Source organism: Hippoglossus hippoglossus, chromosome 24, assembly GCF_009819705.1.
Source record: "Hippoglossus hippoglossus isolate fHipHip1 chromosome 24, fHipHip1.pri, whole genome shotgun sequence".
In the NCBI taxonomy this organism is placed as follows: domain Eukaryota; kingdom Metazoa; phylum Chordata; class Actinopteri; order Pleuronectiformes; family Pleuronectidae; genus Hippoglossus; species Hippoglossus hippoglossus.
In genome coordinates, this window is record NC_047174.1 from 12,335,937 (window position 1) to 12,348,612 (window position 12,676).

A 12,676-nucleotide genomic window follows, 5' to 3' on the forward strand; every position below is an offset into this window, starting at 1 on the left:
TCAAGTCCAAAACATGACAGATGATGTGTAAATGTAAGAAAACAGCTGGATTTCATATTCATGAACCTGTAAAAAACAACTGCACGATGTTTCTGAGCCTCCCCCTGAATTAACCTGAGATGAAAAAGAAATACACAACACATTTGATCATCATTTGTCAATTTCATTATTTAAAAACACCTCAAAAATAATTTTCTTTTCCTTTTTGCTGACATCAAATTAAAAACAGTCTCCAAGGAAGTTTTATTCTTCAGAAGTTTGGTCCTTATAAATATGCATTATATACAAAATAATATTATAAAACATATAAAGAGCAGTGTGTCATATTTAAATTAAACTCTGGAAATAATAATTTTAAAAAATTACATTATTGGTTCTGTATTTGTTTTTGAAACTTATTATAGGCAGGCAGTGGCGTGACAGTCTTTTTCGCTTCGTCTTCCTCGGTCGGGTTGCATAAAACGCTCCTCTATGCACACGTCCTCTTCTTTTGGATGTTGCTGGCACAGCACTGACTCCTGTTGTTTTCTCTTCAAATGGTCTGTTGATTAAAAAGTATTCCCCCCCCCCCCCCCCGCCGCTGTTGTTTTGTGTTTTTCTTGTAGTGCAAATGATCCAAGAACAGACAAGGGCACAAATTTAGCATTCAGACCCCCCTCGTTTTTTAAGGCTTCTAGTGAATTGTGGGCTGCATACAATCTTCACCATTGCATGGAAAAATTCCAACCAGTCATTTTCACGTTGATTGACAGTTGAAGATTAGTTTCAGACATTCATAACTCTCAGTGTTCGTGAGGTTGGATTGCGACGGTGGGTGAGTTCACGCGTCTCGACCCTGAGTCTTGCATAGCAGGCGAAGCTGGCGGGAGTGTGTGTGTGTGTGTGTGTGTGTGTGTATAGGGGGTTAGGTTTGGAGGGGTCACTTCTTAGGCACCTTTATAACTGATTGGTTGGCTGTCAAAGTCATCATGATTATCACACAAGGCCGGGTAAGGTATGAGGGGGGGAGACGTTCCACCAGTGCCTCCTTCCCACTGTCCAGGATGGCGGAAATGATAAATTAATATTTTCACCGATGCTCTGTAACGTCTTTTTTCGCCAGTCAGTCCTTTTTAACCATTGTCACAACCAAGAGAGGTCCTTCACTGTACATGTTTTGCATACAAACACTCGGTCAACATAAGAGTTTTTCTCAGTTCTGTTCTGTTTTTTTGTTTTTGCAGAGCAGAGGTTTCTGCCCCTTTCCAGTTCTCAAGTGTTCCAGAGCAGCAGTGGACATCTAAAACAATCTCCAGTCTCTTCTCAGCATTTGTAAACAATCCAGAATATTATGTTCTGCCTCGATTGTGTCGTTCTCCTCGTTCCCCCTCGCGTTCACATCCCTCAGTTTATACCTAAAGAAAAAAAGAGAGGAAAAAAATTAGGTATATGTTACAAACCAGAATAATCCCACTGCTAAAACTCTCATATTTCTTTTTTTTTTACAGCTCCTTTTCACTGTTTTATCTCATAGGCAGTATTGTCCGTTATATTTGGCCTGGATGTAAACATCTTAAAAATTCCACGGCGGTAAAAAATGGCACCTTGGAGACCAAGCAGCGCCAAACATGGGAGGAATCTTCATAAAGCTCTGACTCTAGTTCATCACACGGCCAAGATAAAGATCAGCCAGTGTATTTTACACAAACCAATAATTCGTTAATGATCGAGCTATCCCCGAGCTTAGATCCAAACACCACAACGCAGCCTTTCTACAAATAGGGTTAGGGTTAGGGTTAACCCTACAAATAGCATCATCCCCCCGTCATACATGTTGGTGCACCGGTGAAGGATGGTGCACTTGGGACATTATCATTTCAAATATGTTGATGAAGATGTGATTTGTTGTTTCTGGGCTTACCTCTGTTGCTATGACGCATTCCCTCCTCTGCTCCGCTATAACAAATACCGACTGGTACATGGAGTCTCTGGAGGAACATATTGTTGATATCCTACACTCTGGCTTTTCACTGCGGACACAAATCACACTTTGTGTTAACACAAATGAGAAGCACATGGTGGTACACACACACACACACACACACACACACACACACACAAACACATATATATATGGAGGAGGACAGGGGAGGTTTGTTGTAAAGCAATAATCAAATATCTCTCTCTCTCTCTATATATATATATATATATATATATATATATATATATACATGTATATAAACTCAACATGTCTGAGGAACTGGAGGATCTAATTTCCAAGTTTGGAAGCACAACTCATTGTTGAGTTCAAACAACTCAACAGTGGAAATGTGTGAGTGATTATTAGTGATTTCCACTCAGCAGGGCTCCATATATATATACTTGCATGCACACTATTAACTGAGGAGGCCTAGGGAAACATATTTGCTTTTACAGCAAAGCAAGCAGGGGGTTACAATTACACGATGGTGAAAAACTTCAGGAACAACTTAAGTACTGTGAGTGAAGATTTCTCTTACCTGTACATTCTACTCAAGGGCATTTTGTCTTCTAAACACTTGTCGTAAATAAGACTTTTATCCTCTTGTGACTTTTCGTCCTTGAACTCCTTCGATTTCGAGTTGTACGAGTCCAAGTGGTAGTTTTTATGGATAAAGTTTGATTTCTCTGAATCGCAGTCCACCTCCATTCCGATTTTCTGGTTGGTGTTTTTCAGCTGCGACGCCGGGATCAGGTTATCCCTCTGGAAGTTAGACAGGTTGTTCATTGTCTCCGAGTCCCCTCTCTCCCTCCGGGCCTGCCTGTGGATGTGCCTCAGAGCCAGGCCCACCATGCAAAGCAGCACGAGCAGAGCCACCAGCCCAATGGCCAGAGACACCGCCGCCCACTGGAAGCCATCTTGAATCTCCGCGTTGGTCACTGGAGAGGTCACGGCGGCAAAGAACTCGCAGCGGGGTCCGGTGAAGCCGGAGGGGCAGATGCATGCGACGGGAGGCTTCCCCGGCCCGCCGCCACCGGTGCAGAGCCCCCCGTTGAGACAAGGGCGGAGGGAGCACTCGTCCAGGAGTCTTTCGCAGTTTCGTCCGCCGTAACCCGCAGGGCAGCCGCAGGTGTAGTCGTTGATTCTGTCTTGGCAGGTGCCTCCGTTGAGGCAGGGGTTGCCGGCGCACTCGTTGATGTTGATTTCACAACGCTGGCCGATAAATCCTGCACGGCAGCTGCACACACGCATGCCACCATGGATCAGACACAGACCACCTAGAGGACAGGAGGTGGACAGTTAGCATCAACAAGTACAGAAAAGAAAACTGCTGCATCAAGGTATTTCAAATTTAGAGACACCATATGTCCTTAAACCTTCCCATGAGGCCCTTTCAGTTGCTGTGACCACAGCATTTTCAGTGTATTGTGTATTTAAATACATATTGTTCTCCCAATCCCAGAGCCCTCCGTGTTTACAAGACGACAGAAATCGAGCTATGCTGGAAATCTGTCCCCTTTCATCAACAACCCCAGCGAGCCGTGGTGACATTTACAAGCTGCTGCTCCGAGCTGCCGAGTGTTTATACGGAGGACAATAGACACCAAGTTCCCACCAATTCCTGTTGTTCCACACGGCTTCCAGTTGCAGGAATTCGAAGGGGGTGAGAAAGAGCGAGGGGAAGTTCAGAAAGGGGGGCCGAAGAGGGGAGGAAGGCCGTACCATTAGCGCAGGGAAGCGACGTGCACTTGTCCACTCTTTTCTCACAGTTGAGTCCGGTGTAGCCCCGGGGACACTCGCACATGTAGCTGCGGCCATTGTCCTTCTCCCAGCACTTGCCACTGTGGAAGCAGGGGGAATCGGCGCATGTCAGCAGGCTGTGCTCGCAGTGGGAGCCCTCAAAACCTTGGGGACACGAGCACCTGTAGCCGCTCTCCAAATTCTGGGGAAAATGGAAAAACACGGGATAAAATTGGTCAAAACACTGTCAAATATAATCAGGTATAAAAAGATACATATAGTAATAATCAGTGTTTTTTCTTATTTTGAGCCTTACTGTGCATATCCCTCCGTTCCTGCAGGGGTTGCTGTCACACTCCTGCATCTCCAGCTCACAGTTGACCCCGGTGAAACCCGGCAGGCACGTACACGTGTAGCTCCCCTGGCCTGTGTTCATGCAGGTGGCGCCATTGACACAGGGATGGTGATGGGTGCAGAAGTTTAGATCTGGGGAAACAGAGGAGTGTTTGTTTACAGCGAGCCTGCAGAGGAAAAAAAAAAAAGATCTTCCCCTGGATGTGGTCAAAGCTATGAGGATGGAGCACTTCAGAGGAAACCTAATTTACTAATGCTTTCAAGTTCATTCAAATGAAAACAGCGTGCAAGTAATGTGAGAGGATCTTTCAAAGAGGGACAACAGCAGTGGTCCAAGTCGTCTGGTGTACCTTGGTCACATAATAGGCCTCCCCAGCCCTCCTGGCAGTTACATTGCCATGGCAGCTGGCAGGTGCCGTGCTTACAGGCCGGGTACTTCTTACACTCGTCGCAGAACGTGCCTTGCCAGCCGTCTCTGCATCTGCAAAACGACAAACAAGAAACAAATACAGTCCTTGATTCTTCATTCAATAAACAAGTTAACAATAGCAACAGTAAAATCAACAACAGTCAGGGAACTTTTAAATGAATGGGAGCAGACGACATGCCTCACAGGCCTGTCACAAATTAGTTTAGTGACATTAATGGCTTCACCGCAGTGGGACGCAATCACCAACTTCTCATATAAATCCATTGAAGAAAATGGAAAACATTTCCAAGTGTGCGCCTCATGTGGCCTGAAGTGATATCTTCCAGTTTTAGAATCAATGTTAAGTTTTTTCATTCCTTACACGGCACTTAATGGTCTGGTTCCTCAGAATATCTCTGATCTTTTATCCCCGTACAACCCTTTGAGATCCTCTGGTGTGGAACTTTGAACTGTTCCAGATTCTCGGCTGAAGAGTCGAGGGGGACAAAGCTTTTGAAATTAGAACTTCGATTGCTCTGGGACACCCTGGCCGAGGAAATATGGCAGAATATCCGAAGTTTCTAACCTTAACTTACTTGTATCGTACCGCATTCCCAAACTTTTCCTGATTCTATATTTGTATTATTGTAATGGGTGGTCATGTTTAAATATCTGTCAGAGGTTTTGTGTTTTTATTCTTTGATGTATTCTTTAAGGACTGTGTTTATTTTTGTTATTTTTTTATGTATTTTTACTCTTTTTTTCAAATTTATGAGGCACTTTGTAACTTTGTTTTAGAGAAGTGCTGTATAATGATAATAAATAATAATTGTATAGGTTTTCTTTTCAGAAGGCTGACGATAAGTGGAGCGTGAAGTTTTTCCCACCACTTTTTTTACTTCAACACACATAAGTTATTACATAATATATGATATCAGCTTTTTCTACATTACAGTGTGAATGAAGAAGCGTTGTTGGGGGTACGTACAGTATAATAATGCATAATTATAATATATTCCATATGTGAAATATTTCTGGCCGCAAGCCAACGGTCGAAGCTTTTTTTTTTTTTAATGTTTCCCATGAATATCCATTTCTCACCAGGATGTGCAGCAAAAATCCTGTCAAACCGTGAGATTCTGGGACTGATGATGTACTTTTAAGGTTCCGACAATTTTTCTGCTGAGTGAGCAGAGACATGGAAGCAGCTTTACTGCAGCGTGTTGGGTATCTACAGGGTTTAACCTCGATTCGGCTCTGTTTTTAGCGGTGGGAATGGTGGATTTGTGTCTGAAAAGGAGGGCAAAATGGGATTCAGGAGGACTTTCTCACAGCGAGTGTGTGTGTGTGTGTGTGTGTGTGTGTGAGTGTGAATTATCTTTACTGGTGAGTGAGGGAGAACGGCTAGTGACAAGCAGCAGGGGAGGGAGTGGGGGGGGGGGGGACATGGGAAGCGGAGAAGTGATGCAGGGAGACGAGAGCAGGGGTTTTGTTGATTTAGTGAAAACCTGACGAATGATCTGTGGGATGGATGCTGATGTGAATCTTCAGATGATGAAATATCCGCGCTCTGATTAGTTATACATAAACATCATTTCTGAAGAAAGAAAAAACAGAAAAGGGACTCGAAGATGAAAGTGGGAGTTTGGCAGAACGCAAGTGAAGGTTTCCACATGGAGGGGAGCTCACACTGCTGCCACATGTGTTTCTCTCTGCAATAAGACGGAATACTTACACACACTCGCCAGGTCTGGAGCAGTTTCCGTTCCTCTCGCTGCAGCCCTCCAGACAGATAGCTGAGGGAGAGACACAGAGAAAAGACACATGAGCCTGCTGCAAATACTTAATAATGGAGTCATTCCCACACGTGTCGAATCATTACAAATTATGAGATTTAAAAATAAAAGTTGATGACTCTTAATGGCCCCAGGCTATATCTCTGATCTTTCAATTCCCAATTTACCTCTAAAGCAGCTTTTTTCAGAAGACTGTATTATTATCATTACTATTATAAACATTATTTTTTTAAAAAAAAGGAACATATTAAACACATCACACTCCCATTAGAACAACCGAGGCCTCAGAGCATCACTACCTTGAAACATCCCACGTGTTGAAGTGAGTCCTCAGTGTGATCTCACCCTGTCAGATCACCACTACACCCCCCAGTCTGAGGTTGTGTGTGTGTGTGTGTGTGTGTGTGAGTGTGAGTGTGAGAGACACTGATTTGTGCAGGGCCAGGGCCATGCAGCATATCAGGCTGCTGGCGGTGAGCGGCGGGTTTAGAGCCGAACAGATGCTCGCTCTCTATAGCAGACAGCTGTCACCATTGTTGTCGCTGCTCCGCCGCTCGTCCGTATTTGCAGCTGCCGCCGCGCGCCGCGCTGCAGCCTACAATGGCCACGCACTGAAACATCGGCGGCGCGTGGCGGATAATAATGCCGCGATTAACCTTGGCGCGTGCAGCGGCCCCGCGCTCCTCCTGTAGGGGCTTGTGCCCGCGCGCTCCCCACCCCCCGACTCCCGTCCGCCCTCTCGGGATTAGGTTACCGGGCACGCGCTGGAACTGTATAGTTCCTGAAGCCACCAAAACATTTTATTTTTTTAGGATTTGTTAAAGACTCTGATTTGTTTGTGACACTCTCTCCATCCATCCACCCATCCATCCCTCTCTCTCTCTCTCTCTCTCTTTCCATCTATCTATCTATCTATCTATCTATCTATCTATCTATTTATCTAGAGAAAGGGTTCTCTCTTGCTCTCTCTCCATCCATCCATCCTTCCATCCATCCATCCCTCTCTCTGTCTTTCCATCTATCATCCATCCATCCACCTGATCCATTATCTATCTATCTATCTATCTATCTATCTATCTATCTATCTATCTATGTTGAATTATCATGCTTTTGTTTATCACCATCACTCCACTTGTCTAAAGTGTGTTTGTGCTGCTCTGTGCTTCAACCCTCCAGAATGTATACTGGTCCCTAAATGACAAGGCTGGTTTCAAACGGATGCATGGGAGTGTGAGAGGAGGGAAATTATAGTGTCTGAAAGATGCCCAATCTATCTTTCTCATGTATATTTTCTGTAGTCGCCGACGATTGATGCGTCCGTAATTGCAACACGTGAGCCCATCTGGTTAGAATTTGGCGCCATGGTCGAAATAGCACATGCCAATTTCTCTCTCGCCACCGAGCGACGACGGATGACAGATCCGCTGTCACCCGTGTGGTCACGTATCCGGCACATGGTAACTATTACTCTCCCGGGGCCTCCTTCCAATCTACTCTTTGATTAATTTGTTCTGGTGAGAAAAGGGGGTTCTTGGTTATTGTGAAGCCAAATGGCACCGGCCCCCGCCTCCCCTCCCTTTCGCAGAGGCCCTGTCCAGAGCATGGGACTGTGAGGCCATGTGGGTTTACGCATATAAAGTAGCTGTTGTCATGCTAAGCTGTCCGCCCCTCAACCCGTAGTCAACCAGTGTTCACGAACCCACAAGCAATTACACATGAGACTTAAATGAAATTACATGTGGCACATATCCCTGAGAAATTCTTTCTTCACCAAAATGACCCATGAAGCTTGCCAGATATCATGTCTCCTTCCAGTGCTCGACATCTTGTGGCCTTGGTGATGACAACCTGTGTGTCACACGTCTTATATCTTAACTGCTGAGATCTGTAACTATAGTGCACGCTCACAAATCTTTTCTCTTTTTAGGCACAGCGCATAATGAAGGTCAAAGGTCAAACACCATCGAGGATCATCAGGACCCCTGCACTTTAACACAACACTTTTAAGGTCAGGGGAGTTTGGATACAGGCCAAAACAGATTCCAATATTTATCACTCATTGGCAAGCATCGGTGTGACCCTGCAGCAAATACACAAGCTCAGAGCAACATCGAACCACAAAGCCCCAGTGTCAACACACATCCCTGCCAAAAGAGAGAACCACTACTTGTTTCCTTACGTTCTTCGCAGTATTTCCCCTTCCAGCCAGGCAGACAGGACAGCTGCCCGTCTCGGTTGCAGGTGTAGTGGCCGAATCGGTCGTCCCGGGGCGTGCATTTCTTGGAGCAACTTTCTCCGTAGTAACTTTCGTTGCAGATGAACCGGTAGGAATACCTCAGCTCCATCAGCTTTGCGCTCAGCGTTTCCTGGGTCCAGTCGGTCCCCACACCCAGCTGCTTTTGGATGGCCAAAGAGCTGATCAGATAGTCTGGGTTGTTGGTATCTAGAGGGAGGGAAAGTGACAAGGGGCAATCAGAATGGATGTGGGATACCTCGGCATGCAATGTGTGTATGTCCTGTGATAAATATGGTTTTATGTCAAGAACTGCATCATAAATGGGCCTCGGGTTCAAAAGTCACCCACTTTCGCTTTAATAATCTGCCCGGTGCCAAGCTGCATCCCTTATCAAATCCCATACAGCCGAGATGAAAGATAAACTCAGGTTGAAATTTCCTCTTTCTTTTCCGTCAGCAAAAACATTCCCAGGCCCGGTCCCCTCTTCCACAGGGTGGAACAGAGTAAGGTGTAAAATACAGGAAGATGCAGTCAGGGGTTTTTGGCAGCCACTGCATATTCTCACCAAAGCCCGCAGCTCGTTCCCACGCCAAAAATAAACCAGAGGAAGTTCAATTGTATTGGGTATAAGAATGAAAAAGGTGTTCTGAAGTTCATAATAAAGAAGTGCATATGGGCAGGAGAATGTGTGAAAACGTGAGAAATTGAACAAGAGGTGCAGAGGAACTTTGTTGAAGCTGCATTTAATTCAAAGTTAAATGTTTGATTTTTGATATATCTGCATATAAACTGCATGTAACGCAGCTGGAGAGCCTCCTGTGTGAAATGTACAGACAGAGCTCCCTCCTGTGGTAAAAAAAATGTTGCACTTACCTACAGGTAGATTTCCATAAGGTGAATGCCAGGCTTCGATTATTAATGAAAATGACCCCTGAGGAGAAAACACATGTAGATAATTAATTTCTAATTAATATGAACTCTTTTCTCACAGAAAGTTCACATTTTACCAGGAAAAAGCTTACATCTTCTCTTTTTTTCCTGTTTTATTTTTGAGACTTCTAGTTGTTTAAAATATAAATTACACTAAAGGCTTCATGGAGAAATGTGCCACAGTGGCCCTCTGGGTTCTGAACTGAACGACGTGGTGGCAGCCCAATCTGTTTGTCCACAGAGTATTACCTAATGATATGGATTAGATTTGCTGACCAATAACCGGTGTGCTCCCAAAATGCACAGCAGCTCCATGTAAACAACACAACAGTGGTTGCATGGGGGGGGGAAATGACAATTAAAGTGGATGCACTGCTCCACACTCTTACCGGCCAGCCGAAGTTGAACGGTATCTGAATGGGTCTTGGTAAAGTGCCACTGTCCCTGGCGCTGAAAGAGTTTGTCCCCAGCACCGGTGTCATTGTACTCCCAAAGATGCAGTCACCTGGCGAGACCACGGCCTGATAGTTCTTCAAGCAAATCCTGAAATAAGTCCTGCAGCTGGGCTTGCATGCGCTCCCGTTTGCCAGCAAACCTTTGTGGTTTTTAAATTCGTGCAGGTTGAGCTCAAAAACGCCGGATCCCAACACCTAGAAGAGAAGGAAAAGATCATGTAAGAAACGCAGGTATGGTTACATAAAAAAAAAACCCCAACTGGATGTGAAGAGGGTCTGCAGGACCACCAGGGGGGAGATGCGTTATCCTCCTTCATACCTGTGTTATTAACGTGGTGCTGAACGCGATGGTAAAGGTGAACCAAGCTGCCATCCTTCTCGCTTCTCCAGGGCAGCCGCGTCACCAGCCAATAAAAGCAGCAAAACCTCACTATTCCAAAGTGTTTACACCGAGGTAAACAAACGTAGAGAGACAGAGAGTGGGGGGAGAAAAAAAAAAATCTAAAATAAAGATAAATCCTTATAGTCCCTCCCAGGGAGTTCTCCTTGTAGCTCCTGTGCGTCAAAAGCGTCCAGAGAGAAGAAAGCGTCTCCAAGCTCCAAGTTATCCAAAGGTGAGGGAAGCCTAGTATCCAGTCTGTGTGTCAGCAGGCGTCCTCTCCCTGCATGGTGCTGTACTCCACAATGGTCACTGTCGCTGCGTGTGCGCGGCTCAGAGCTTGTTTTGGTGCTGAAGTCGGTGCGTCAGTGCGCCACGGACGTTCATCACTCGCCTTATTACTAGTGAATGAACCGTGGTGCGTCTCCTCCCAGATATATAGACTTGCACTGCGTGTGCTCATTACATAAACTGTCAGTCAGCGCCGTGACACCGCCCACTCCACACAGTCAACCCCCTTCCCTTCCAACCCAACAACAATTATCCAGATTTAATACCCACTGGCACGGTACTGACTGACCACCATGGATACTGGGCGATTATTAACAAGCCCCAACATCTGTTGACTTATTTTTAGCGCACAATGCGCCGGACGCGCACTCGCACATTATGGACAGTGGGTCAGGACAATGAAGGGGAGCCGAAACTTGAGGGGGAACAGAAAGCAGGAATTCAATCACTGTCTTACTCCGCGCACCCCCTTTTCGCCCTCGGTTCCACTCAATTGCACGCCTAATTAGCGCGCACTGCAGCTCAGGAGCCGTGCGCACTGTTTCTTCTCGAACCCTCGCTCTCAGTGGGGTCAGAGGTGCTTCGCCCTCGTGCCGTGTCACAAATAACGGCACCAGAATTGCATATGACGGATGAATCTTACAGTGTTTGTTTTAAATTGGGGTTGAAATTCACTTTTCTTTAGGCTACAGTTTTCTATTTTTATAAACAAATTAAATCCATGAATTACCAGAGCAAATCTCTTAATGGAAACACATCATTTAAACCCACATATACATTAATGTAGAAAGGTAAACATTTTTTTTTTAATTACGCACGGATGCACAGGCCCACATACAGTGTCCAAACCCACATTTCACTGAGATGTTATCGTGGGTGTGGTTCATCTTGTTGGTGGCGTGTGCCTCTGCATGCCCACCCGCGTGCGTTTTACGGTTTAGCGGCAGTGTGCCTCCTATTGTTGAGGCGCGTGTTCTCTCTCTCTCTCTCTCTCTCTCTCTCTCTCTCTCTCTCTCTCTCTCTCTCTCGCCCTCATGCGGGTGTGATGTGCGGGACGGGAGACATAAACTATTCAGCTGTATGCAAATGAGCTCTCTCTTTCTCTCTCTCTCTCTCTCTCTCTCTCTCTCTCTCTCTCTCTCTCTCTCTCACACACACGCACACAAACACACACACGCACACACATCACACACACGCATCACCTGCATGCGCCATGCGTAAAACTGGTTTATTCTCCCCTGATTGTGGCGCGTGGCCTTTTAACAGCTAATGGGAATGAAATGGGGGCTCGTGCGCAGCGAGGTTCCCATAGAAGGACATAAAGGATTTAATTTAATGGCCTGAAATTGACTGATATGCGCGACTAATATAATAATAAACTGACGATTTCGCCCTTTTTCAGTTTACCACGATAATAAAAATATATCAGTTCCATTAAAACAACCCACACATAATGATCACTCAAACAAATTCCTCTTTTCCAATGTATTAATTGAATTTCACTCATGAATAAATACCAACAGTACAGCCTAAAGGGAAGTCCTCAAATTATTTCAGAGAAATCCATCACAAACAAATGAAATGACCGATAAGATCTGGTTAGGATGCACTGTGGGGATATTTGGCAAATAAACGCATTTCCTCTGCGCGCGTTCCCCCTATAGTCTATACTTGGGTTGTTTTCGATCATCTGATTGGTCATATCTGTTATTCGATCGCCCGTGTCTTTCTGATTTACCATCTGGTGGGAGACTGGCAGCCCCCGACGCGTGCACCGTTGTCTGTCGTCTGTTCTCGGGGAGGGACGAGCCAATTTTCTCCAACCTGTTCATCTCGATTCTGTTTGGCATCAGCTGCAGGGGATACAAAAAAAAAAAGGAGCTACAGTATAATCCAGTAATGACATTCAGAAGGATGCGTTGTCTTCCATATTGTTGGAAATGTCACACAACTTAATGTGCATATTCCACATGTAATGAGCCAGTAGTATGACAACGAGGTCACTGAAGACATCCATGACCAAAACATGAAATAAACATTTGTTGAGCCTATTTTGTGAAGTTGTGCATCTAATTTGTATGTTAATAATATTAATAAATAGCATAAAATGACAGAAGAACCCTCTC

At 45.2% G+C, this 12,676-nt stretch overlaps 1 protein-coding gene across 1 annotated transcript; it reads right to left on the bottom strand.

The window, feature by feature from the left end:
• Window positions 1-147: 147 nt before the first annotated feature.
• On the bottom strand, window positions 148-10,676 carry dll4 (delta-like 4 (Drosophila)). Its single transcript, XM_034580141.1, has 11 exons — window positions 10,200-10,676; window positions 9,815-10,075; window positions 9,369-9,426; window positions 8,439-8,702; window positions 6,199-6,259; window positions 4,405-4,535; window positions 4,017-4,186; window positions 3,683-3,902; window positions 2,499-3,237; window positions 1,901-2,009; window positions 148-1,394 (listed from the first exon to the last, which is right to left on the bottom strand). Exons 1-11 carry the CDS (start codon window positions 10,251-10,253, stop codon window positions 1,389-1,391), a joined length of 2,073 nt encoding a protein of 690 aa, XP_034436032.1. The 5' UTR covers window positions 10,254-10,676; the 3' UTR covers window positions 148-1,388.
• Between the last annotated feature and the right edge of the window lie 2,000 nt (window positions 10,677-12,676).

Excerpts from the sequence above, each read along its gene's own strand:
- dll4 (XM_034580141.1), bottom strand. The coding sequence starts at position 10,253 with ATGGCAGCTTGGTTCACCTTTACCATCGCGTTCAGCACCACGTTAATA. Across the intron at positions 9,427-9,814 it reads CGTTCAACTTCGGCTGGCCG|GGGTCATTTTCATTAATAAT; the intron begins GTAAGAGTGTGG and ends TTTTCTCCTCAG. Across the intron at positions 8,703-9,368 it reads TTATGGAAATCTACCTGTAG|ATACCAACAACCCAGACTAT; the intron begins GTAAGTGCAACA and ends CCCTCCCTCTAG.